The following is a 26,891-nucleotide window of genomic DNA, read 5'->3' as shown; positions in this document are numbered from 1 at the left end:
TCACTGCTACTGCTACCACGCTCCTGTCTGCAGCCACCGCCGCCTCGCTCCCGTTCAATGCCACTGCCGCCTCACTGCCACCGCCGCCTCACTCCCGTCCGCTTCCACCGCCGCCTCACTCCCATTCACTGCCACTGCTGCCTCGCTCCTGTCCGCTGCCACCGCCGCCTCGCTCCCGTTCACTGCTACTGCTGCCATGCTCCTGTCTGCAGCCACTGCCACCTCGCTCCCGTTCAATGCCACTGCCGCCTCACTGCCACCGCCGCCTCGCTCCCGTTCGCTTCCACCGCCGCCTCACTCCCATTCACTGCCACTGCTGCCACGCTCCCGTCCGCTGCCACTGCTGCCTCGCTCCTGTCCGCTGCCACTGCCGCCTCGCTCCCGTCCGCTTCCACCGCCGCCTCACTCCCATTCACTGCCACTGCTGCCTCGCTCCTGTCCGCTGCCACCGCCGCCTCGCTCCCGTTCACTGCTACTGCTGCCATGCTCCTGTCTGCAGCCACTGCCACCTCGCTCCCGTTCAATGCCACTGCCGCCTCACTGCCACCGCCGCCTCGCTCCCGTTCGCTTCCACCGCCGCCTCACTCCCATTCACTGCCACTGCTGCCACGCTCCCGTCCGCTGCCACTGCTGCCTCGCTCCTGTCCGCTGCCACTGCCGCCTCGCTCCCGTCCGCTGCCACCGCCGCCTCGCTCCCGTTCACTGCTAGTGCTACCACGCTCCTGTCTGCAGCCACCGCCGCCTCGCTCCCGTTCAATGCCACTGTCGCCTCACTGCCACCGCCGCCTCACTCCCGTCCGCTTCCACCGCCGCCTCACTCCCATTCACTGCCACTGCTGCCACGCTCCTGTCCGCTGCCACTGCTGCCTCGCTCCTGTCCGCTGCCACCGCCGCCTCGCTCCCGTTCACTGCTACTGCTGCCACGCTCCTGTCTGCAGCCACCGCCGCCTCGCTCCTGTCCGCTGCCACTGCCGCCTCGCTGCCACCGCCGCCTCGCTCCTGTTCGCTTCCGCCGCTGCCTCACTCCCATTCACTGCCACTGCTGCCACGCTCCCATCCGCTGCCACTGCTGCCTCGCTCCCGTCCGCTGCCACCGCCGCCTCGCTCCCGTCCGCTGCCACCGCCGCCTCGCTCCCACCGCTGCCTCGCTCCCACTGCCGCCTCGCTCCCGTTCACTGCTACTGCTGCCACGCTCCTGTCTGCAGCCACCGCCGCCTCGCTCCCGTCCGCTGCCACCGCCGCCTCGCTCCCACTGCTGCCTCGCTCCCACTGCCGCCTCGCTCCCGTTCACTGCTACTGCTGCCACGCTCCTGTCTGCAGCCACCGCCGCCTCGCTCCCGTCCAATACCACTGCCGCCTCACTCCCGTCCGCTGCCACTGCCGCCTCTGCCCCTGTCTGCTGCCACTGCCACCTCGCTCCCATCCGCCGCCACTGCCGCCTCGCTCCCGTCCGCTTCCACCGCCGCCTCGCTCCCGTCCGCTGCCTGGCTCCTGTCCACTGCCACCGCCACCTCGCTCCCGCCTTCTTACCCTGTAGCCCCTGCTCCTACCGAGTGTTTTGGAGAGAGAAGCAGCCAGAGAGAGAGATGAGTTCCGAGCGGGAGGGTTGGCCAGCGGGAGGCAAGTACAAAGCGTTAGCATGTTTCTTTTATATTTTTAAATTTATTACTTGTTTAATGTTATTTCATTTACATGTATAGGAATTTAGGAATGTAAGGAATTTCAAATATGGTACAATGTTTCAATATTTACTTTCTGACTGGTTTCTCTTCAGATGGTGTAAATCTTTCACCTTTACTTTCTGACGAGAAAAGACCAACAGACTCTATCTACCTACAGCTTTTATGTTGGCTATAATGGGAAAATCTGATTTGCTTGAAGTTTTTTCATTTAACGTTGCACTTTTCGGAATGCAACTGCACCATTAAGCACAGAATTACTGTACTGAAGCATATGGTTTGAGTTGTGTTTCACATTAGCATGATGTTGAGAGCGGCAGCCAAAAGTATATCGTTGAAAACTTGCGTGACCGGTTTAACAGAAGACTGAAATGTATCATTAAAACTATATTTCACCGGCATGGAATATGGATATACTTCTTGCAAGTAATGTAGATTCCTTACTTAAAAAAATATATAAATGAAAGCTTTGAGAAGTCATCTTTTTAAAAATGTTATCTTATACTGTACAAGTTATAACTTTTTTCTCTTTTTAAAGTGGGTACCCCGTACTACATGTCCCCTGAGAGAATACATGAAAATGGATATAACTTCAAATCTGACATCTGGTCACTAGGCTGTCTGCTATATGAGGCAAGTCTATAAAGTATAAACATCCTAATATGTTGATGGCATTTGTTCTGAGATGGAACAGTAACTTGGAGAGTATAAGACAATAACTGATTTTTAAATTTTTTTTATTGATAACTGTTGTTATGAAATGATCAGCAACTGAATGTCTGAAAGGTATGATCGTTTGGACAAGAAATTAATTGCTTCCATTTTTTGTTTCCCCTATAATGCTGATCAGAATATTGATGAATGAGATGTCTAAAATTAAGTGTATATAAAACTCATGAATTAATTTTGCTTTTCAAGGGACAAGAAGTCAGTGTGCTTCTCTGTAAATTGTTCTTCATGTTCACATTTGATACTTCATTCTGTTCAAACAATGCATTTAAAGTTATTTTTTCAATTTTCAGTACTTGCACCAGTCACCCTGAAGGGTCATGTATAAAGTTGTTAATTTATCGATTTCTATCAGCCATCAGTTTTAGATACTTGGCCCCATCTAATCGCCCCTTTGAAACCATTTTTTCTAAATTACAGAAAGTAAATGAAGTTCCCTCAAGTAATGTGCTCTGTAAATTTAACTCCGTGATGCTGTTTACTGAGGTGGAAAAAATATAGAACATAGAACAGTACAGCACAGAACAGGCCCTTCGGCCCTCAATGTTGTGCCGAGCCATGATCACCCTACTCAAACCCACGTATCCACCCTATACCCATAACCCAACAACCCCCCCCTTAACCTTACTTTTTTATTAGGACACTACGGGCAATTTAGCATGGCCAATCCACCTAACCCGCACATCTTTGGACTGTGGGAGGAAACCGGAGCACCCGGAGGAAACCCACGCACACAGGGGGAGGACGTGCAGACTCCACACAGACAGTGACCCAGCCGGGAATCGAACCTGGGACCCTGGAGCTGTGAAGCATTTATGCTAACCACCATGCTACCCTGCTGCCCCTAAGGACTGTGGGAGGAACTGTGGGAGAAAATATACTAAGTTTGAGTAAAAATAAACTGATCCAATCCAAGTTAAAAGTAGAATGCGTAACAGGAATCGTGTTGCCAAAAACGCCATTGAAGGATTAAGTTATTAGGAATTCACCATATATTTTTTCCATTTTCTTGTCAAAGATGACATCCATGCTCCATATGAAATGAAATGTGATTTTATCCATGCAACGGGTGGTATTGCATTGTTACCCATATTGAATAGAATGTTTTTTTAGCTAACAGATCTGCTACAAGTTCTCTTGTGTTCTGTTAATCAGATTATAGACAATAAATGCTTGATTCGGTCAGACATTAGCTTTTAAACTGCAAGCCACATTATAAGAGAAAAGCAAAACTTTGCAAAAGAAATCAATCCAGGAGACTGTGCTTAATTTTAGGGCAGCACGGTAGCATGGTGGTTAGCATAAATGCTTCACAGCTCCAGGGTCCCAGGTTCGGTTCCCGGCTGGGTCACTGTCTGTGCGGAGTCTGCACGTCCTCCCCGTATGTGCGTGGGTTTCCTCCGGGTGCTCCGGTTTCCTTCCACAGTCCAAAGATGTGCGGGTTAGGTGGATTGGCCATGCTAAATTGCCCGTAGTGTCCTAAAAAGTAAGGTTAGGGGGGGGGGGGGGGTTGTTGGGTTACGGGTATAGGGTGGATACATGGGTTTGAGTAGGGTGATCATTGCTCGGCACAACATCGAGGGCCGAAGGGCCTGTACTGTGCTGTACTGGTCTAAAATTATAAAATGATGGTACACTTCCTTGGATTTCAGAAAAATAATTGACACATCTCTAAGTGAACTAATAATGTCAAACCTGGATTAGAATCCATAACATAAAACTTGCATGTGAGGTTTAATTTCACCCATCACAAATCTCACTGTCTATTTCAGTGACCTCGAGAACTGCGTGGGTCTGGAAGAATCCATCGATCCTTCCCACTGAGACAATGGTTCCGTGGGCAGAAAATGTCTATTTCAGTGACCTCAAGAACTGTGTGGGGAGGCAGTGGTGTAGTGGTATTATCACTGGATTAGGAAACCAGAGACCCAGACTCATGCTCTGGGGACCCGGGTTTGAATTCCGCCATGGCATATGGTGAAATTTGAATCCAATAAACATCTGGAATAAAGCTCTAAATAAAACTCTAAAAGGTGACCATGAAACCGTTGTCGATTGTCGTAAAAACCCATCTGGTTCACTAATAATAATCTTTATTGTCACAAGTTGGCTTACATTAACACTGCAATGAAGTTACTGTGAAAAGCCCCTAGTCGCCACATTCCACCGCCTGTTTGGGTACACAGAGGGAGAATTTAGAATCTCCAATTCACCTAATTGCAGGCCGACACAGGTTGAGGTTTTTCTCTTCCCCTTGCTAAATCTGAGAATTTGCTGTGATCCTGCTATGTTCTGTGTTTGGCTGTTGGCCAAATTGTGTTAAAACTTAGCCAAACTATGGCAAGCAAATTCACAGATTTGCTTAGTAAATGCCTTCTTACTACCCCTCTTCCAGTTATTTCTAAGAAAGTATATTTAAAATGACATATTGTCATAATCACCATGGATCTCCTATTTGGGAGTGCTAATCTTTCACTTAGTCATTCACTAGAATCCAAAGTAGGGGTAATTGCAGTGTTAATGTTGGGAAGTTAATTCAACAGCCAAAACATTGCCTTTCCAATCTTATTTTGTGGAATGCTTACTGTAGCCATCTGTGCTGCTGTCTCTTTAGCTAGTGTTGATGACATACTCTAACCTCTCATCCTTTTATACAATAGATAATGTTTATTTTTTAGGCTGCTTTTATATAATGTTCATTCTTTTCAGTGTAAAATTTTAACTCTGGGTGGGGGTGGGGGGGGGAGAGAAGAATATCTGAAAAATTACATCTACACTTATCAGGAATTTGCCTTATCTTCATTAATATAAATAGAAACTAAAATGAATACAACAGTTTCTCTTGCCAAAATTAATATCTTTTGGTGGCAACATTTCATGATAAATTGGATCTTAGCTAACGTTGGTACAGGTCCCTTATCCAACAATATTGTCTCCACTTGGCACCATTTTTGAACAGTATGTCGAGAAAGTTATACTTTTTGATCTATGTATTATTCTGGCATAACTAAAGATTTAGATCAAACATACCACTCATGAATTAAAATGTGGCAATTCAATGTTTCTTATCTTCACCCATGCTATATTGTGACAAGATGTTTGTTTTTATATTGCCTCTCCTGAGGAAGGGGAAAACTTGTCAGTGGGACTGCTATAGTAAACTTTTACAGAGCTAAACCTTTTTGTGTGGGGCGTAACTGATTAAAAATGCAATTTAATTAGGTAAGGGGATAGCTCTAGTCCACTCATGCAAAGAAACATTTTCATATAAAGGTTTTAACATTGGTTTAATAATCTTTGAGGCGGTTTGTAATTGTCAGACATGTGGTATTCAGCATGAATTTGACTTTACAAGAATTATTTATATTGGTGGTGATGTATTGAAAATATACCTTTTTTGGGTCAAGTTACATGAAACACAATTAAGGTACAAGATTAGTAATAATGTGACTTGAATTAAATAACATTAAATTTCATGTTTTCAACACTTCCATTACATAGTTGTCTCTGGATAGCTTGTGTAATTCAGTCTTTAGAAAAGTGTTGTATTTGTGATATGTTCAAAAGTCGTCTCTAGTTTCAAGCTATACTTTGCTGCTGTTAAGATCCCTGTAGAGATCAGTAACTTTTAAAAAGCAGTTTGAACTTACAGTTAATAGCTGAAAGGTTGTTATTACAAGATTCACGTTTTACGACTTTCACAGCAACAGACTAAAAGCATTGGTGTCTAAACACAATTGCTGTGGACCACTTATACTTTAAATCACAGAACGTAATTTTCCCTATTTGCTTTTAAGACAGCCTATAACCTACTTCATTGTTATATTTCATGCTGTCCTTTTAAATAGTCACTTGATTTTCCCTGACGCAGTCCAAAGTGATTCTTTGCTCCCAATGATTTACTTCCATTCCTTTTCTTTCCCAACCTGTAACCTTTAACCCTAAAACCATCTTTCATGGTGAGGGCTTTTCCTGGAGATTCCCTTTCTCGTGCAAGCTAGGTCGATCTTACAGCCGAATTTCAAATCCCCACTAAATTGATCTTTCCAATCTGAATATGAGCTCCCACCTGCATTCTTGTGTGGAGAACCATAGAAGTTTTTGACCTCCGGCTACTCCGTCTCCCCTGGATCCTGGCAGACTGCCTATGTCTGTGAGTTTCAGGGATATCTTTGAACCCAAGCCCAGCTCCATTGCAATGTGGATCACATGGGTCTTGTATCCAGGTAGAAATGCAACTCTTGTTTCTTGGAAGTAAATGGACACTTTAAAGTCTAACTATTTACAACCAGACATTCTCAACATCTTCCTGGAACTTCAGAGACTAGCAGCCCAACCACTGTAAATGCAGGTGCTGCTCCCATTGTCCCCATGTATGAGCACATTACACCTTCCCAGCAAACAATCCAGGCTTCCCTTCCAATTTATAACAGTCATATCATCCAGGCCTATTGTCAAACAGACTTCAGAATAGCTCAAAGAACCCCCTTTATTTTATTCTAAATTAATGAAACATTGCCAAAACATAACAATCTAATAAAACGTCATTGTTAGAAGTGTTACAAATATATTGTTCCCTTGTTTGCATGGGTGCTCTGGTTTCCTCCCACAGTCCAAAGATGCGCAGGTTAGGTGGATTAGCAGTCATCAATGCTTGGAGTCATGGGGATAGGTTGGGCAAGTGGGCCGAGGTAGAGAACTCTTTCAGGGGGGTTGCTGCAGATCTGATGGGCCGAATGACCTTCTGCACTGTAGGGATTCTATGTTTTTTAAAGGATACTGCAATTTGTGTTTTTTGTTTTTAAATCATCCTTTATACTATGGTTCTAAACGAGATTGAGAACTACAGTCCTGGCTCAGTTATTTAGATCTGTAGGATGAGGGAGTGTTCTGTGCTGTAGACAAAGCTCCCCCATGGCAGAATCTTAAGAAAAAAAGTAACTAAAACAGTCGTAAGTACTGTGAGGAATGGATGCAGTTTTCAGAGTTTGGTCATTGTGCTCCTGCAATGCAAAAGAGGGGAACCAGTGCAAAAATGTCCCCTTTAAAAATTCATAGCCTAGACCATGGTGCTGTTTTCCTGCAAAGGACTACAGGTTTACTAAATGTCATTACTTAGGAGAAAAAGGGAGCAAACTGGGAATGTAGCTCATGTATGTACAGTTCAACTCCGATATTCTAGTCATTGGGGTGATGAAACTTGGGCAGACTTCCTCTTTAAATTAAACTTTTGTTTGCCACATGAAATGATAGTGCCGTTTCAACCATGTTGCTTAATTGAAATTAAGAATAAAATTTTACAATTGAGAAAAACACATTTGAATTATCAAGACGAAATGAAAATGACAGCTCCAAATAACTGGCCTGCACTTTATTTTAGACACTTCAAAAAGTGAACAACAGTCATTCTGGTGAAGACGTGTCAGTAATTTTTGTAGGATTATAAGATTGATTATTATGAAGCACATTAGGATTAGGAGACATATGACACTTACTCAGAGAGAAAGCTGGTGGTAGGTAGTGTAAGGTTGATAAGTCTTTGCAACTTTTATCACTTATAGTTGAAAATATGTTTTATGGTTTATGAACTGTAAGGGTAGCATCAAGGAAAGAAGGGCCATCGAGAATTGGATTTAATCTAATATTAAACATCTTCCAAAGGTTTAATTTAAAGGGTTGTCATGGCAAGAGAGCTCAAAGCCTTGGTTTGCACCTCTTGCTCTATGTGGGAACATTTTCAATGCTCAGGACCAGCATGTGTGCAGGAAGCGTCTGCTGCTACAGCTCCTGGAAGCCCGGGTTTCAGAGCTGGAGCGGCGGCTGGGGACACTGTGGAGCACCCATAAGATGGAGAGTGTTGTGGATAGAACGTATAGAGAGGTGGTGTCACCGTAGGCTCAAACTCCGCAGGAAGGGTGAGCACCAGGCAGAGTAAGAGAGCTATGCAGGCAGTGCAGGAATCTCCTGTGGACATTGCCCTGCAAAACAGATATACTGATTTGGAAAGCAGCAACATCCAAATTCGCTGCATCATGGTTGGTTCTGCTGCAGAGGAGAAGAATAAAAAGTGTGGGAATGCAATAGTTATAGGGGATTTAATTGTAAGGTGAATAGATAGGCATTTCTGTGGCTGCAAACAAGACTCCAGGATGGTATGTTGCCTCCCTGGTGCTAGGGTCAAGGATGTCTCGGAGCAGTTGCAAGACATTTTGGAGGGGGAGGGTGAACAGCCAGTGGTCATGGTACACGTCGGTACCAACGGCATAGGTTTAAAAACAAAAGGAATGAGGTCCTAAATGCAGAATATAGGTAGTTAGGAAGGAAGTTGAGAAGTCGGATCTCAAAGGTAGTGATCTCCGGATTACTACCAGTGCCACATACTCGTCAGAATAAAATAGCAGGATATATCAGATGAATGCATGGCTAAAGAGATTGTGTGAGGGGAAGGATTTCAGATTCCTGGAGCATTGGGACCGATTCTGGGGGAGATGGGACCAGTACAAACTGGACAGGCTACATCTGGGCAGGACTAGGACTGATGTCCTAGGAGGTTTATTTGCTCAGTGGTTGGGGAGGGTTTAAACTAAAATGGCAGGGGGATGGGAACCTGTGCAAGGAGCAGAGGAGGAGGAGGAAAAGAGGACAAAAACAAAAGACAGAAAGGAGAAGCAGGAAATTGGTAGACAGAGAAAGCAAGGGCCAGATTCAAATAGGACCACAGTATTGGTAGCGAGACAAGTAATGTTAAAAAGACAAGCTTAAAGGCTTTGTGTCTTAACACGTGAAGTATTCGCAACAAAGCGGATGAACTAATCCCGCAAATAGGCAAAAACAGGTATGATATCATCAGGATTGCAGAGACATGGCTGCCGGGTGACCAGGGGTGGGAACTGAATATCCAGGGGTATTCAGTATTTAGGAAGGACAGACAAAAAGAAAAAGGCGGTGGAGTGGCAGTGCTGGTTAAAGAGGGAGTTAACGTAATAGTGAGGAAGGATATTATCTCTGACAACGTGGAACTGTATGGGTAGAGCTGAGAAACGCCAAGGGGCAAGAAACATTAGTAGCCGTCGTATTATAGACCCCCAAACTGCAGTGATGATGATGGGAATGGCATTAAACAGGAAGGATGCATGCGATATGGGTAATTTTAATCTACTTATAGGCAAATCAAATTAGCCACAATATCATAGAGGAAGAATTCTTAATTCTTGGAGTGTATACGGCATGGTTTCCTGGACCAATATGTTGAGGAACCAACTACAGAGCAGGCCATCCTAGATTAGCCGCTGTGTAAAGGGAATCATTGGCAATCAGGTTGTGCGAGACCCCCTCACGTTAGATACATGGGGGTGCAGGTTGCTCGGATATGGGGGGGGGGGGGGGGGGGGGGGGGAGCTCCGTAGGTACAACTTTTCTTGTTTAGTGGGGAGAGTGAAAGCTGATCTGGCAAGGTGGGATGGTCACCCTCTGTCACTGGCGGGTCGGGTGCAGGCGGTTAAAATGAACGTGTTGCTGCGATTTCTGTTTGTTTTCCAATACCTGCCGATTTTCCTGCCAACGGCATTTTTCAGAGAGATTGAAGGAATGTTTACCTCGTCCATATGGGGAGGGAAGGTGGCCGGAGTTAGAAAGGTACTACTACAGAGAGGAAGGCAGGCAGGGGGTTTGGGTCTTCCGAACTTGATGTATTATTACTGGGCGGCGAATGTGGAGAAGGTGTGGAGCTGGGTCAGAGGGGTTGATTCCCAGTGGGTCAGAATGGAGGAGTGTTTGTGTAGGGGGTCGGGAATGAAGGCGCTAGCAACAGCGCAGTTCCAGATGGCCCCAGGGAAATACTCAGGGAGTCTGGTAATAATAGCTTCATTGAGAATTTGGAGGCAGTTTCGCCAACACTTCGGGCTGGGGGCAGGGTCAAGGGAAATGCTGATTCGGGGGAACCACAGATTTGAACCAGGGGAGTGGGTCGGAAATGGGAGAAGGGGATTAAAACACTAAAAGATTTGTTTCTTGGGGGTCGGTTTGCAGGATTGAAGGAGCTGGGAGCGAAGTACGGGCTGGAGCGGGGGGAAATATTTAGATACATGCAGGTTTGAGATTTTGCCAGGAAGGAGATACAGAGCTTCCCAATGGAGCCGGCCTTCACATTGCTGGAGCAGGTGCTGACGACAAGAGGACTGGAGCAGGAGGTAGTGTTGGTGGTTCATGAAGCTATTTTGGAAGAGGAGAAGGCACCACTGGAAGGGATCATAGCAAAGTGGGGGCAAGAGTTGGGAGAGGGTATGGAGGAGGAGTTCTGGTGTGGTGCACCGGAGAGTGAACGCCTCCACCTCGTGCGTGGGGTTGGGGTTGATACAGCTGAAGATGGTATATAGAGCACACCTTACAAGGGCAAGGATGAGCCGGCTCTTTAAGGGGGTAGAAGATGTGTGTGAACGTTGCGGGGGGTGGGGGCAGCTAAAAACACGTTCATATGTTTTGGTCTTGTCCAAAGCTGGAGGATTACTGGAAGGAGGTGTTTAGGGTAATCTCTAAAGTGGTGCATGTGAAACTGCACCCGGGCCCTCAGGAGGCCATATTAGGGGCGTCGGACCAGTTGGGGTTGGAAATGGGTGCGGAAGCAGATGTTGTAGCCTTCGCCTCTTTGATCGCCACGGCACAGGGTGAAGCAACCTCTCCACCCTATGCACTGGCATGGCGGGGGGACCCATTGGAATTCTTGACTCTTGAGAAGGTTAAGTTTGAACGGAGGGGAAGGATGGAAGAGTTTGACAATTCATGGGCGTTATTCATTATGCACTTTAAAGAATTAGATAACATCGAACATTAGTTGGGGAGGGGGGACTGTATGTGTTAATGGTGACTATGGGCGATTCCTGATTCCTTTTTTAAAATTTGTTTATGTTAACAAGCGGGCTTGTTAGTGGGAGGACGGGATTGTTGTTGTTGATATGGGGATTGACATTATATTCATTACTGCTTATTGTTTATTGCTGATGGGTGCGAATTTGGGAGAAAATGTAAGAAAGGAGGAGAATAAAAATATATTTTTTAAAAGGTTGTGTGAGACCCATGATGAGATTGAAGGCTGATAAATCCCCGGAGCCTGCTCATCTCCATCCCAGAGTACTGCTGCCTTTCTTTGCCTGTGTGCCTCTGCTCTAACTATGGAAATCAGTGGATTTGCCCTTCTTTCTTTGATATCTTTATTCTAATGCTCAGAGTCGCCAGGTATCAAATGATTCCACCACAAGGTTCAACCGGCTATCGATCAACGAGCCAAACACCAGTTAGTTAGTTCAAGGTAGGTCAAGGGTACTTTATTTACACACAATTAATCATGCAACATAAACACTACTGGTTAACTACTCCTGTCGACTATGACGACCTGTACTTAACTTCAGGCACCCGGCTTAGGTCAGAGGAACAGTGGCCGTTGTTCAATTCTGGATCTATCGCGTCTGGAGAAGTAACTGCTGCTCAGCTAGGCACATCCGTCTTGTAGCGAGCGTTGAACTTGGACTTGTTTCTGGTGTTGCTGCACTTGGAAATGGTAGTGGCCAAGAGAGGACGAACATATGGCGGATTCCCTTTTTATACTTGGGGTTTTCGTGTTCCTTCGGGCAGTCCTTCAGTTTGGACCCCACTAATTGGGTGATCCCTGATCACTCTGTTCGATTCCTAACCAATAAATGGGCGGGGGTCTGGATGGCTGGGCATGTCCCAAGCGGTCACTGACCCCGTTGTTTATGCTTCCCTTGAACAGGGAATGGCGCCGAAATATGTGGGACTGTACCGGTCGCTCGAGTACCAGACCTTCGTCTTGGTGAAGATGGGCCATCAAATGCTAATCGGCCCATCAAAATACTAATTGGGTGGAGTTTCGATACCGTCTGGATTCCTTGCTTGCAAATATACATTTCAAGCTCTGAGCCTGCCTGAATCTTGCTTTTCCATTTTACCCGCTAGGCTTTGCGAGTTTCTCTATCCTAGTTGTAAGTGGCCATCCCAGATGGCCACACTTCGTCCTCTTGTTCCTCAACGCAAAGTGTGAAGGATCACACTACTGGGTCTTCTTTGTTCTCTGACATGCCGGGTACCCTCAATCAAGGACAGGTTCTACCCTACTCTGTCATATGGGTCAAAACATTTACCTAAATTTCCCTAATACAACACATCTCTAAAAATTCCTAAGGAGCATTTAACGTTCAAACCTATATTCCATTCTCCTTGTACAAAAAAAGGAACCTCTAACTGTCTCTAACTAGACTACACTCGTGCTGCTATTTAACAATCAAAGAATTTATCTTGCAACACACATAATCCAATAGCGTCACATTCCTTCTTATCACTAACATCATATACAGAAAAAAATAGAAACAACAACAAAGGAATTTATTGACGAGAAAGGTTCAGAAAGAATGTGGGGTTTACTGGAGTCTGAGGAAAGGGGCTCTAAAGATATATACTGGAGGGCGGGAGGCTCTCCTTCTCCATTTTCGCAGTCTGTCTGGATGACACTGCATATTATAGCTATCACTAATAAGGCCACTACTGCGTTTGACAGAGAGTACCATTTAATGAGATTCTCACACCATGTGGGGGTATCAGTGGCTGCATCTATGTGTGGTGTAGTGTCCGGGCTGGGGGTGTTGTGTTGGGTAGTCGTGTTCGGGGCCTGTGTGGTGAGGGAGGTAGAGGTGGGTCGCGCGCGGAACTGTTCTGTTCCAGTGATGATCATGATGTAGATCATCAGGTTCGTCTTCATTTTGTTCGTGCTTTTCTCCGTCTGTGAGTATCTTTGTATCTTCCTAGGGGTACAAGCATAAGCATACTACCCAAGCTTGGCTGACCAAATGTATAGTGGGTCTTTAGGCAGGGTGCGGATAAGTTCCGTTACTCCACTGCCTGAGTGACCTTCCAAGAGCGGTAAGAATTTGGAAATATATGGGCTGTAACAAGCTTGTTATCTTAACGGCCATGTGGCGTCAGAAGAGTAGTTATGACTATCAAGAAATTACCCATGAGGCTGACACACAAAATCGTACAAGAGAGAAAGTACAACATTAAAAGACAAACTAAATAAGAAAGCGGGCTGGTTCCATCAGAGTATAGGACACCGTAAATCTCAATCGGTTCCTGACTCGCATCATCTGGACACCTCAAGGTTCTAATCGAAAAAAGGTCTCAAAGAGGTTACCATGGTGGGAGTTAGACTTGGAGTCATCACCATCGCCCGGGTGCCACACTCGTGTCTGAAGTTTCAGTGCTAATGCGGCGTGTGCCGATGTGGGATCCATTTCATCATTCCGTGTCAGACGGCAGGAATTATCGCGATGCCAGTGTTTCGTGTTCCGTAGGGTGGTCTGGGCAAGGGGGGTGTCGCTATCGTGGGTAGTGGGTCGTGGGTCAGGTTCAGGTGTGGGCAAATAAACCGTCTCGAAGGGGCTGAACATATCATGGTCAGTGTCTCTGGGGCTGTAGTGACTGGGGTTTGGTCTGTGTGTCCATTGTTCGGGTCTCTCAGGGGCGTCCGTTGTGCCGTCGGTGTCACTATCGCTGTCGCTAGCAGCCGAATCGAGCGTTAGGGTGAAATTTGATGCTAGGGGCGGGGTCAAGGTCGTGTCTGTGGATGCGCTGCTGCTGCTGGGGGAGGGCGGGATTGGGTTGTCAGTGGGCGGGTCTTCGTTGTCTGCCATTGCCAATGAGAGGTGGTGCGAGTGGCAGCACTGTGTTCCATAAACCTTAAGCTGATTTACATGGAACCATCTGATTTTCTGTTTGGATATGTGATTTTATAAACTGAGGGGCTTACTTTGTCCTAAATTGAATATGGTCCTTCAAATTTAGGGGAGAGGAAGGAGCTGGGGTTGTATAAGGTGATCATCACTTGCTGTCCGACTGTATACTCTGTCGGATGTATTGTCTTATCAAAGCAGGCTTTACTCTGCTTTCATTTAGCGCCTCGTCGAACAGCTGCAGCAAGCTGTGCTGCTTTAATATTTTCTAACATGTGCTGGACTGCTTTCTCATGGGTCAGGGCGGTGACTGCGGGGCTGGCCAAATCAAGTCCAAATAAATACTCGGTACCCTTCATGCGTCGTCCAGTCACTCAACGCTGTGTTTCTAATAAACATCAGTGCGAATGGGAGTACTGTGTCCCATGTCATGTGCTGCTGCACCATTTTTCTAAGTGTGGCCTTTAGTGTCCGATTCATGCGTTCCACAATGCAGCTGGGCTGAGGGTCATAGGCAATGTGGAACTTTTGCTTAATACCAAAAATTGTCATGACATTTTTCATGACACTGCCTGTAAAGAGCGAACCTTGGTCCGACTCAATACTATGGGGGAGTCCCCAACTAGTAGAAATTTGCTCAGTTAGGATCTTTGCCGTGGCCTTGGCTGTATTTGTTCGCGAGGGGAAAGCTTCGACCCATTTCGTAAAAGTGTTGATTACCACCAACACATATTTGTATCAATTTCTGCAGGGGGGAGGGGACCAACATAATCTAACTGTAGGTTTGTCCACGGGTCATTTACAGGGCGGGTGTGTGGTAGCTGGGCTTTTCTTGCATATCTATCCGGGTTGTTCTGTGCACAAATCAAACAATTTTCGACGTAATGGTATACGTCGGTTTTCAAATCAGGCCACCAGCAGAGAGGGCCGAGGTGAGCAAGGATGGATTCAATCCCTTGGTGTCCATGTCTGTCATGAAACTTACAAATGATTTCATTCCTGTCCTGGGTGGGGATTACATAAATGCCATCTTCTAAAACGATTCCCTCATGGATCGTTAAAGAATTCCTAAACTGTTAGTAGGGAGCTGGGAAATTTCCGTATAAACTTTCCTTCACTGTCTCGTCTTCCATCTGTCCCTGGGCTAAGTCATGGATGTTGGTCTGTGAGACCTGAACTTCGTGTACTGGGGCACTCTCGGCAGGGGTGGGGGGGGGGGGGGGGGTTGCCAAAAGCGGCCATGTCGTGAGCCTGCCTTTGCTAGGGCGTCAGCTTTCACGTTACCGGGTGGGGAGGAACGATGGTGACTTACTTTAATTATGCCATATTTTCTGCCTTTAGCTGTCTGGAGGATGTGATTGAGTAATGGCGCTGAGGGTAGAGGTTTTCCATCGGCGGAAATAAATCCTCTAGATTCCCACAGTGGTAGGAATTCTGTCAGGCTGTTGCAGACATACAAATTGTCTGAATATATGTCTGCTGGGGTCGGGAACGAATCAGGGTGCTGGACAATGTAAGCAATGGCTGCTAACTCGGCTGCCTGCGAACCTAAGTGTCCAGGCAACTTTAAAGCTATCTCTTCCAAAGCGCGTCTCTGCACGTCCTCTACATAAATACCACATCCTGTGATCCTTTTCCCATCAAGGACTGTGGAGGAGCCATCTACATAAATTCTCAATACTTTGTCTGTGGGCTGGGTTGTCTGTGGTCGGATGCCTGTCTTTTTCGGTACCGACTTAGGAACAAAGGGCTTTGGGGCTATGATCTCGCACTCATGTGGGGTTCCTGCATATTGCAAATTGTCGGCCAGAAACGTGTGCGTTTCTGTCCGTTTTACGGTAATGTTGTTTCCTTGTTGGAGTAAGGTCCATCGCGCTGCTCGAATTTGGCTTACTGTGCTGTCCTTTAGTCTGCCGTCCAATAAAAGCTGTGTCGGGGTGTGCTCGGTCAAAATGGTTACTGGGTTGAGTCCGATTATGTACGAGGAGTACTGTACCGCCCAGAAAACTGCTAGCAGATGCCTTTCGCAGGCTGAAAATCCCTGCTCGACTGGATCTAAGACTCTTGAGGCATCGGCTACGGGTCCTAAAACAATCATGCCTTCCCTGCAGGAATATGGCCGAAAGGGTTCGGTCGGTGGTCGCTACTATCGCGTATGGGGAGTGTGGATATGGGGCCTGCAAAGTGGGGGCTGTGCTCGGGGCGCCTTTCAACGCATCCACGGCATCCGTGTGCTGTGGAAGCCATTTCTATGAGGCCTGTTTCTTTAGGAGCTCGGAAAGTGGGGCTGCTTTTGTGGCGAAACCGTCTATGTGGCTTCTACAATATCCAACCAGTCCTAAAAGTGACCAGAGTGCTGTAATGTTTTGGGCAAGGGCAATTTGACAATCGAGTCAGTGCGTTTCTGTTCTATTTCACGCTTCCCATGCATGATGACTACCTAAATATGCAACTTTTTCCTGGAGGATTTGGGCTTTCTTGGGGTTAATTTTGCATTCAATTTTTGTGAGCAGTTCTAATAATTCAGGAAGAAGCGAAATGTGCTCTTCCTTGTTGTCAGTCTGTAGGAGCAAGTCGTCCACATGCTGAACAAGGCATTCAGGGCGGGAAAATTTAGATAAGCCGTTCTCCAATTGTCTGAAAAATGGAGGTGGAGTTGTGGAAGCCTTGTGGAAGGCACGTCCACGGGTACTGCTGTCCGTGGAAAGTGAACGCAAATTTATACTGGCATGCTTTGTGCAGTGGTATGGACCAAGAGCCATTGCTGACGTCCAGTACCGTGAAACATTTTGACTGGGGTCCCTGTTTTAACATGGTCTCAGGACTCGTGGCAACGGTGGCAGCTGCTAATGAGGTCACTTTATTCAATTCCCTATAATCGATGGTCAGTCGTCATAAACCATCTGGTTTTCTTACTGCCCAAATCGGGCATTATTTGTCGATGCTACGGGTCAAATCACTCCTTGGTTTAATAAACTTTGGATTACCTTGGCTATCTCTCCCTCAGCTTGCCTAGGGTAGCCGTACTGTTTCTGGGGCTCAGGATCGGGACCTGTAATGTTAATCACTCCTGGGATTTTGCCGCAGTCGTGCTTGTGCTGGGCAAACGATGCTTTATGTCTTTTCAAGACCACTCTAACCGCTTTGTCTGTGGTAATTGTTTGCGGATCAAACCAGTACTCTCCTACTGAGCTGATTCTGTGTGCATAATCTCCTACTGTGAGCGTCGCGGAGGCTCGTGCTGCTCTAGCCATTTTCCATATACATCTATTAACTGGGTCGAACGAAAGGTTGTGTGCACTCATGAAATGTATGCCTAGGATGTGTTCTGCTGCCTGGGGTAAGTCTACTAAAACGACCAAGTGTTTTGTTTTAATATTGCCAAGCTGTTCGTCCACAGGGGCTGTGATGTGTCCCTGCTGGAGGTGACCTGTAAAGCCACTAAGGGTAATGGTGTCCGTAGTGGGCCATATCTCTCTCTGGCACATGGTAGAGGAGTTTTACGTGGTTCGGGACCCTCCTGTGTCCCAAAGGAACTCTACTGGGTGTCCCCGGACAGTGCCTGCAACTAACGGTCTTCCGGACTTATCCCAAAGGGTATCGCAGACCCAAGTTGGGGAGCCTGAACACCGTCAATCGGTGCTGTTTGTGGCCAAATTACCTGCTCGGGCGCTAACACTGTGGATGGCTCTGGCATTGTTTCTAGGGGGGGCATTGGTGTGTTGATTCCGTTGCTGCTTCAGGGGGGCTTGACATTCTCGCACGTAATGTCCTTTCTGTCCGCAATTATTACATTCCTGTGCTTTGGGGTGCTGTGCGTTACTTCTGCCTTCATTGACCCATGCGATCTCCTGCTCTGTCTTTCCCTGTACGGGCTGTTCCCAAGCTCTTGATAAGCATTTTAGAACCCACACTTCATTGTCTGTCGACTCTAAGGGGTCGTAACTGACATGTGCCTTTTATCCTGCCTCTGTGGCATGGGATACTAGAGTATGGGTCCATTTGGCCATATTGTCTGCTGATAAACGGGCGCGGACTAACTCACCAAATACCGCGGTAAACTGGATCCAGAGGCGTCCAGCAAACGCTGTTGGATGCTCTCCCTTTTTTTGTCGGCACCGGTTGAGTCCTTCTACCAGATCTCCTCTATTATAGCCAATGGCGTCTAAAATGGCTGTTTTCATCCCTTGGTGGCTACCTCCTCCTACGTTTTGTGGGTTGGGAAAGGCTGAACTAACTGACGGGTCAAGGCACATAACTATGAGCTTTACCTCTTCCTTCTCGTCTAAACCGTACATGAGGGTCTGTTGCTTCACTAGTTCGAAAACGTGGTGTGGGTCTGATGTGGGGTGGAAAGTCTCAATCTTATCGCAGGCATCTCTTAACTGGGTGATGGTTAATGGGGTTCTTTACACAAAATCAGGTTGGTCTTCCGTGGTAACCCTGCGCTGCGTGGTGATGGGGTTCATTGGGTTGGGTGCTGCCTCACATTTCTCCAAATTATACTGCATCTGTCATTCATTTGCCCATTAATTCAACTTGTCCAAATCACACTGAAAGATCTCTGCATCCTCCTCATAGCTCACCAACTTGGTGTCATTGGCTATAATTACGTGCGAGAATGTCAAGCCCCCCTGAAGCAGCAACGGAATCAACACACCAATGCCCCCCCTAGAAACAATGCCGGACCCATCCACAGTGTTAGCGCCCGAGCAGATAATTTGGCCACAAACAGCACCGATTGACGGTGTACGGGCTCCCCAACTTGGGTCTGCGATACCCTTTGGGATAAGTGCGGAAGACCGTTAGTTGCAGGCACAGTCCGGGGACACCCAGTAGAGTTCCTTTGGGACACAGGAGGGTCCCGAACCACGTAAAACTCCTCTACCATGTGCCAGAGAGAGATATGGCCCACTACGGACACCATTACCCTTAGTGGCTTTACAGGTCACCTCCAGCAGGGACACATCACAGCCCTGTGAGGTTATCCACTTTGGTAGTAAAAACAAAAAGGCAGACTATTATCTGAATGCCCATAAATTAAGAGGGAATGTGCAACGAGACCTGAATGTGCTGGTACACCCGTCACTGAAGGTAAGCATGCAGTTACAGCAGGCAGTAAAGCAGTCAAATGGTATGTTGGCCTTCATGGCGAGAGGATTTGAGTACAGGAGCAGGGATGTCTTGCTGCAATTATACAGGGCCTTGGTGAGGCCACACCTGGAATATTGTGTGCAGTTTTGGTGTCCTTATCTGAGGAAGGATTTTCTTGCTCTAGAGGGAGTGCAGCGAAGGTTTACCAGACTAATTCCTGGGATGGCGGGACTGACGTATGAGGAGAGATTGAATCGGTTAGGATTGTACTCACTGAATTGTATTTGCTGGAGTTAAGAAGAATGAGGGCTATCTCATAGAAACCTATAAAATTCTAGCAGGACTATACAAGGGTAGATGCAGGAAGCATGTCCGCCGATGGTGGATGTGTCCAGAACCAGGAATCACAGTCAGAGGAGAGCCAGTAGCTCTTTTAGGGCAGAGATTAGGAGAAATGTCTTCACCGTGAGTGGTAGGCCTGTGGAATTTGTTACCACAGGAAGTAGTTGTTTTCAAAGCATTGAATGTTTTCAAAAAGCAGTTAGATATAGCAGTTGGGGCAAAGGGAATCAAAGTGTATGGGGGGAAAGCTTGATTAGGCTATTGAGTTAGATGATCAGCCATGATTATAATGAATGATTGGGCAGGCTCAAAGGGCCGAATGGCTTCCTGATCCTATTTTTTTATGTTTCTACTCATTGTCTTGCACGCAATCCTAATTTGTAGCTTGATATTGGACGTTCCAAGACTTCCTTTCGTTTTTAAACAAATCACCTCAAGTGAAATATTATTGTTATCCGACCCGCATTGAAGGAATTTATGGCCTTTACTCACAGCAATAGAGGCTACTATAGGCAAAAACTGAGCTAATATAAATAGCTTAAAAATATATTTAAACGTGTACTTAAAATTTATACCAGTGGCATGATATGAATTTTTAAAATAATGTTGATTATTTTCATTTAACATAAATGTAGTTATCAGTTTTACAATTTAATAATTACTTGTATAAATATTATTACTTTGCAATACTGGTGTGAAAAATTAGACTTAATTATAATTGCAGGAAATATTCAGCCATTTTGGATCATCAGTAATGTCTTCAAATAAGGATTTTTTTAAATGAGTAAATAGAGGGAACTGGAGAGGATTTTGAAGTCCTTCAATGGTTCAGCTACCTAAGTTGATGTGTAACTAAGCTAGATTAGCCATTAAATTTTTATGTTGCAGGCGTACTCTTGCAAATACTTCCTGAATTTGCAGCAGTACTTCCAAACTTGAGGGCCCCCTCATTCCTTGCATGCACATAGTGGCTGTAATATTTTGGAACTGTGATATTCCATCCTGGCATTACTGCAACAAAAATGAAACTTTTTCATTGATCTGATCTTTTATACCATTAACTTCTTTTTACGATAGTATTTAGCCAGGTTCACAAACAGAAAGTATCCCAGCTTAAATCTGGCAGGGTAGCTTCAGAACAGATGTCTACAAAAGGTATGTTAAGGAGATGCCAAAAATTCTAACACAAAAAATTGTGGTTTGTTTGCATATATATATTGGATTAGTAACTGTATTTCAAATGAAGAGATACATATTTAAATTCCCTTTATCCAGACCAGATTTTAAAAGTAAAATTCAGCTGACGAATTGAATAGTCAACATGAAACAGAGATATTGTTAAGACACGGGGACCAATGATGGCAGGCTGGATCATGAGGCTACAAAAAGATATAGACAGGTTAAGTGAGTCCGCAAAGAACGGGCAAATTTAGTATAGTGTGGGAAAATGCAAAATTCTCCATTTTGACAGGAAGAATAATAAAGAAACACATTACCTAAATGGTGAGAGATTGCAGAGCAATGAGATGCAGAGGCCTCAAGGTGTCCTAGTGCATGAATCAAAGACAAATGTGTAGATACAGCAAGTAATTAAGAAGGCTAATACAATTTCAGCATTTATTGCGAAGAGGAATTGAATATATAAGCCGGGAGGTTATGCTTCAGTTGTACAGGGCACTAGAGACACCACACCAGGAGTACCATGTACAGTATTGGTCTCCTTGTTTAAGGAAATGTGTTGGAAGCAGTTCAGGCAGGTTTACCAGATGAATACCTGAAATGGGTGCATTGCTTTTGAGGCATGGTTGGACAGGCTAGGCTTGTATCTGCTGGAGTTTCTAGGACTAACTGACGACGTGCTGGAACTGAAGGGTCTTGACAGGGTGAGTGTGGAGAAAATGTTTCCTCTTGTGGGAGAATCTAGAACTAGGAGTCGCTATTTAAAAATAAGGGTTCCCCCATTTTAAATGGAGGATGAGGCAAATGTTTTTCACTCCAGAGAGCCACGAGTCTTTGGAAAGATGGTGGGAACAGAATCTTTGAATAGCAAGGGTGTGATATGTTATCGGGGATAGGAAGGATGCCGATTTGAGATTATCATCTGAGCGGCCATTATATTATTAAATGGCAGACCAGACTCGAGGGGCTGAATGGTCTCCTCCTCATCATACGTTCATATGTTACCCCAAGGTTTGACTCTGGATTCTTCCTCAGTTAATTGATCACAACACAAGTTGCACATACCTCACTCGAAGTGAACATGCATTATAATTTCCCTATTTGGAAATCCAAATATATACACCTGACAACGGGTATTCTGGTTTAAACACCAAATTTAAACGCCAAATATTCAAGAAGTTGGACCAGAATGATCTATTTGTGCGTATTTTAACTATTTTACAAAATAATGACCTACATTTTGCTGCACAAGAACTCCCCTGGGGCGAGCATGGAGGAAGGGTCAGGCATTTAATCGGGGGGGGGGGGGGGGGGGGGGGGGGGGTTTCCTTCTGTGTTCCCGTCTTTCCCCACGCTGCCAATTGAGACCATTATTTGGATAATTAATGCCCACTTTACGACCTCATCCAGCCGCTGCTGGAATTTAACCGGTGGTGAAGAGGGCAGTTGCCACCTGAGAAGCAGATCCTGGCTTGTTTGCTTATGGGCTCCTGAGGAGGGTGGTCCCTCGTTAAGTAAAGTAGAAGGAAACTTAATCAAGGCGTCAGGAGGGCTAAAAGGGGTCACAAAACATCATTGGCCAGCAGGATCAAAGAAAATCCCAAGGCTTTTTATACATGTATAAAGAGCAAGAGGGTAGCCAGGGAGAGGGTTGGCCCAATCAAGGACAAGGATGGGAATCTATGCGTGGAACCAGAGGAAATGGGTAAGGTATTAAATGAGTATTTTACGTCAATATTCACCAAAGAGAAGGACTTGTGGATGATGAGTCTGGGGAAGGGTGTGTAGAGAGTTTGGGTCATGTTGAAATTAAAAATGAGGAGGTATTGGGGGGGGGGTCTGGAAAAACGTTACGGTAGATAAGTCGCCGGGGCCTGATGGGATATACTCCAGAATACTGAGAGAGGCAAGCGGGAAATTGCTGGGGCCTTGAGATAAATCTTTGTATCCTCACTGGCTACAGGAGAGGTCACAAAGGATTGGAGAATAGCCATTGTTGTTCCTTTGTTCAAGAAGGGTAGCAAGGATAATCCGGGTAATTACAGGCCGGTGAGCCTTATGTCAGTGGTAGGGAAATTATTGTAGAGGATTCTCCGAGACTGGATTTACTCCCACTTGGAAATAAGTGGACGTACTAGCAAGAGGAAACATGCTTTTCTGAAGGGGTAGTCGTGTCTCACTAACTTAATTGAGTTTTTCGAGGAAGTGACGAAGATGATTAATAAGGGTAGGGCAGTGGATGTTGTCTACATGGACTTCAGTAAGGCCTTTGACAAGGTCCTCCATGGCAGACTGGTACAGAAGGTGAAATTGCATGGGATCAGAGGTGAGTTGGCAAGATGGATACAGAACTGGCTCGGTCATAGAAGACAGAGGGTAGCAGTGGAAGGGTGAGTTTCTGAATCAAGGTCTGTGACTAGTGGTGTTCCTCAGGGATCAGTGCTAGGATCTTTGTTGTTTGTAGTATATATACATGATTTGGAGGAAAATGTAACTGGTTTGATTAGTAAGCTTGCGGACGACACAACAGTTGGTGGAATTGCAGATAGCGATGAGGACCATCAGAGGATACAGCAGGATATAGATCAGTTGGAGGCTTGGGCAGAGAGATGGCAGATGGAGTTTAAACCGGACAAATGTGAGGTAATGTTTGGAAGGTCTAATACAGATGGGAAATATACAGTAAATGGTAGAACCCTTAAGAGTATTGATAGGCAGAGGGATCTGGGTGTACAGGTACACAGGTCACTGAAAGTGGCAACTCAAGTGGAGAAGGTAGTCAAGAAGGCATATGTCACGCTTGCCTTCATTGGCTGGGGCATTGAGTTTAAAAATTGGCAAGTCATGTTGCAGCTTTATAGAACCTTAGTTAGGCCGCACTTGGAATATCATGTTCAATTCTGGTTGCCACACTACCAGAAGATGTGGAGGCTTTGGAGAGGGTACAGAAAAGATTTACCAGGATTTGCCTGGTGTGGAGGTCATTCACTATGAGGTAAGGCTGGAGAAACCTAGTTTGTTCTCACTGGCATGTCAGAGGTTGAGGGGTGACCTGATAGAAGTCTGCCAGATTATGGGAGGTATGGACAGAGTGGATAGTCAGAAGCTTTTTCCCAGGGTGGAAGAGTCAGTTAGTAGGGGGCAAAGGTTTAAAGGAGATGTACGAGGCCAGTTTTTTTCCAGAGAGGGTGGTTGGAGCCTGGAACTGGCTGCTGGGGAAGTAGTGGAAGCAGACATGACAATGACCTTTATGGGGCACCTTGACAAATACATGAATAGGATGGGAATAGAGGGATATGGTCCCCGGAAGGATAGGAGTTTTTAATCCAGACGGGCACATTGGTGGGTGCAGGCTTGGAGGGCCGAAGGGTCTGTTCCTGAGCTGTAATTTTCTTTGTTCTTTGTTGTCAGACAGTGAGTTCCTGATTGAGGAGGATGGCATCAGGAAAGTGAAGGCCCACTAAAAGCCATCCCCCCATCACCCTTGCCTCCGATTCCACCCTCCCAACATTCCCTTGACCAGCCCAAGATCTCTCCCCATCTTGCCCTCAAATGCCTAGGACCTTCGATCCCTCTATGATCTTGGGCCTCTGGTGGGTGCATGGCTGGCAGCCACAACCATTCCCTTGGTGGCGCTGCCTGTAATGAAGAGCTGCCAATCTTCTGGCAGCTCCCTGGGTGTGGAGTTATGACCCTGAGTCCTAGATCCCAGTGAAGGCCTGCTGCTGGTCACTTCAGTACTTGACTGGCACTGAATATGGAGGCCTGTCTGAAAAGGAGGCAACGAGGGGCTCTCACCGGCTGCCCAGCTGGTGGACACGTCCCCTGTTGTTTGGATGAATTCCACCCAGAACCGTGAAACTGATGGCAATTTCTGGAGTCTGTACATGAGTAATTAAACGTGGATGTCCAGAAGTTGCTGCCAGTGATTTCATGCTCCTGTACAATGTGTGCTGTTGAAGTCCCTGCAGGTGGCAATCTTTAAAAATGACTAAACTGAAGAGAGATTTCTCTTTTACGCTGTAATCTCGTTGTTAAAACCCACAAAAAACATGCATCGTGTTAATGAGGTGTATCTGGGTTTTTTACTTTCTGAACAACATTGGCCCAGGAAATTATTTTTGTGTTTTACAAAGGTTTTAAATTATAATAACATCTCATTGTTTTCTTAACCATTATCAAATTTTGTTGACTGATATTTCAGCTTTTATTCTGCATATCCCAATCTTTATTTTGCTCTCTGTAAAATTTAGAAAAAGTGAAGGGTAATCAGTGCTGCTCACCCTGCTTAAGAATGTCACTGTTGCTAGACACAGGATCCCCATGAAATGGGACCAGATTCAAATTAATATTGGGAAAGGTGAAATCTACATGATTGAGATCACTAGATCTTTGTGGATAGCCATCTTCAAGGTCAGCTACGAATGTCATTTCTTCGCTGCTGAATACACAATCGAGGCCATTCTATAAGGTATGATTGTGATCAACTTTGGAGATATTTATTGTAACCCCATGTGAAGTACTTGTATATCATTTTTGGCTTAAATTTAAGTACCGGACTCGGCGTTTTGGGTTCACATGCTTCTACAAATGATGATTCCTGATTGGGGAAATAGGGAGTCATAATGGAAATGGTTTCATTCATTTTGCACTCATTGGATCATTGTTTGCCCTTTTTTAAAGCAATTCATACTTGCAATGCATATTAGAGCAGGGCAGGTTAATTTGTTGTTCAGGGAAAAAAATCTTTTGTTGATGCACAATTTACATCAAGTTAATAATCTTTTAAACAGGATCATTCAATCTGAGTTGTACTAGAATGAGCAGTACCAATTTTTTAACTGAAGGCCATTAAGGTGTAAAAATGCATATGTGTGTAGTTGGAGAGCATAATGCAATAGGATAATTTCCTGGTATTAATTAATGCCTTGTTGTTCAGTGTCACAAATTATTTGCATAAATTGATAATATAAATCAGTTACTCATCTACACGGACCTTGACATCTGAAGATGAGGTTTTACATGTTTCCTTCATTGTACAGAGCAGCAGTTGCCTCCTTAGAAGGTTGTAGGTTGGTGGCTTACAGTAAAAAAGAGAGTGCAGCCACCAGCCCTGAAGACAGACACTGCGCTCCCTTACCTTGAACACACCAGGAATACTAATAAGGGAAGTCGGACCCTTGAGGTCAGGGAGCAAGTCAATCATTTCAGTGATCGTCTCAGTGAGGAGAATCAAATTAGCCTGAAAAATTCAGCTGCTGGGAAGAGAGGGCAAGCAGCTGTCAGGGGCAGCAGCGATATGCACTAATGAACCAGATGAATAGTGCAAAAGCTAGAAAATAAAAACAGGACAGTTGACATTTTTCATCTGTCAAAGCAGAAGATGCATGAAAATATGCCCAGTTTAACTCTTTAGTGAATTTGCTTCCTGTCAGTAATATTCTGAAATCTTTTATTGACTTTTGTTTCGTAACATAATATTGCTTACATTTTAACTATTTCTAGAATTTCTATTTCTGAGGTGTGAGTGATATTTGAACATTGTTAGCGCATCCATCATTAAATTACTCCACTATGTTGATTTAGCACTTCAGACATGTAAATACCAGTTCTGGGAATCAAACAGTTAAGGATACGTTTCAAAGAGCAGCCGACAGATGAGAGCCATTTTCAGCTTGTCCTGTCCCTGCTAAAGCTCACTGAGTAGCATAGGATGGTCTGCGTGTTTTGCAGAAGGTCTATGTGTCTGGGGAATGTACACATTGTCCTTTGAAAATCAAACTTATTAGCACATGCAGAAAAGGGTGACTGACTTTAGGGCACCACTCTGCTCACTGCAACGTTGATGCTGTCCATGTTAAGGGATTTAAAAGGTACTAATACTGAATCCCAAGGACAGAGCCACGATCAATGAAAATGAAATTGTGTGGATGATTCTAAAGTCTACTGTTTGAAGATACATGTATGTAACAGTCCACACAATCCACTCAGGCAGGACAGATATTGGACATTGCTAATTACCTTATTTATTTTGTGAATCATATTTGAAATGCGTAAGTTTTTCAGTAATGATGCATCTATTTTTGCGACACTTCATTCTATTCTGCAAAGTATTCAAATAAAAATCGAA

The 26,891-nt window shown here is 45.3% G+C and overlaps 1 protein-coding gene across 2 annotated transcripts in view; it reads left to right on the top strand.

The window, feature by feature from the left end:
* nek7 (NIMA-related kinase 7) overlaps positions 1-26,891 on the top strand; it is a 265,715-nt gene that overhangs the window by 225,445 nt on the left and 13,379 nt on the right. For both annotated transcript variants that reach the window (XM_038794849.1, XM_038794850.1), the window contains exon 9: positions 2,218-2,312. In XM_038794849.1, the coding sequence (XP_038650777.1) occupies positions 2,218-2,312 (95 nt within the window). The remainder of the gene's footprint in view (positions 1-2,217; positions 2,313-26,891) is intronic.

The sequence above is a fragment of the Scyliorhinus canicula genome, chromosome 4, assembly GCF_902713615.1.
Source record: "Scyliorhinus canicula chromosome 4, sScyCan1.1, whole genome shotgun sequence".
NCBI classification, from domain to species: Eukaryota; Metazoa; Chordata; class Chondrichthyes; order Carcharhiniformes; family Scyliorhinidae; genus Scyliorhinus; species Scyliorhinus canicula.
The sequence above is the reverse complement of the archived record's forward strand: the minus strand, read 5'-3'. Positions and strand labels throughout refer to the sequence as shown.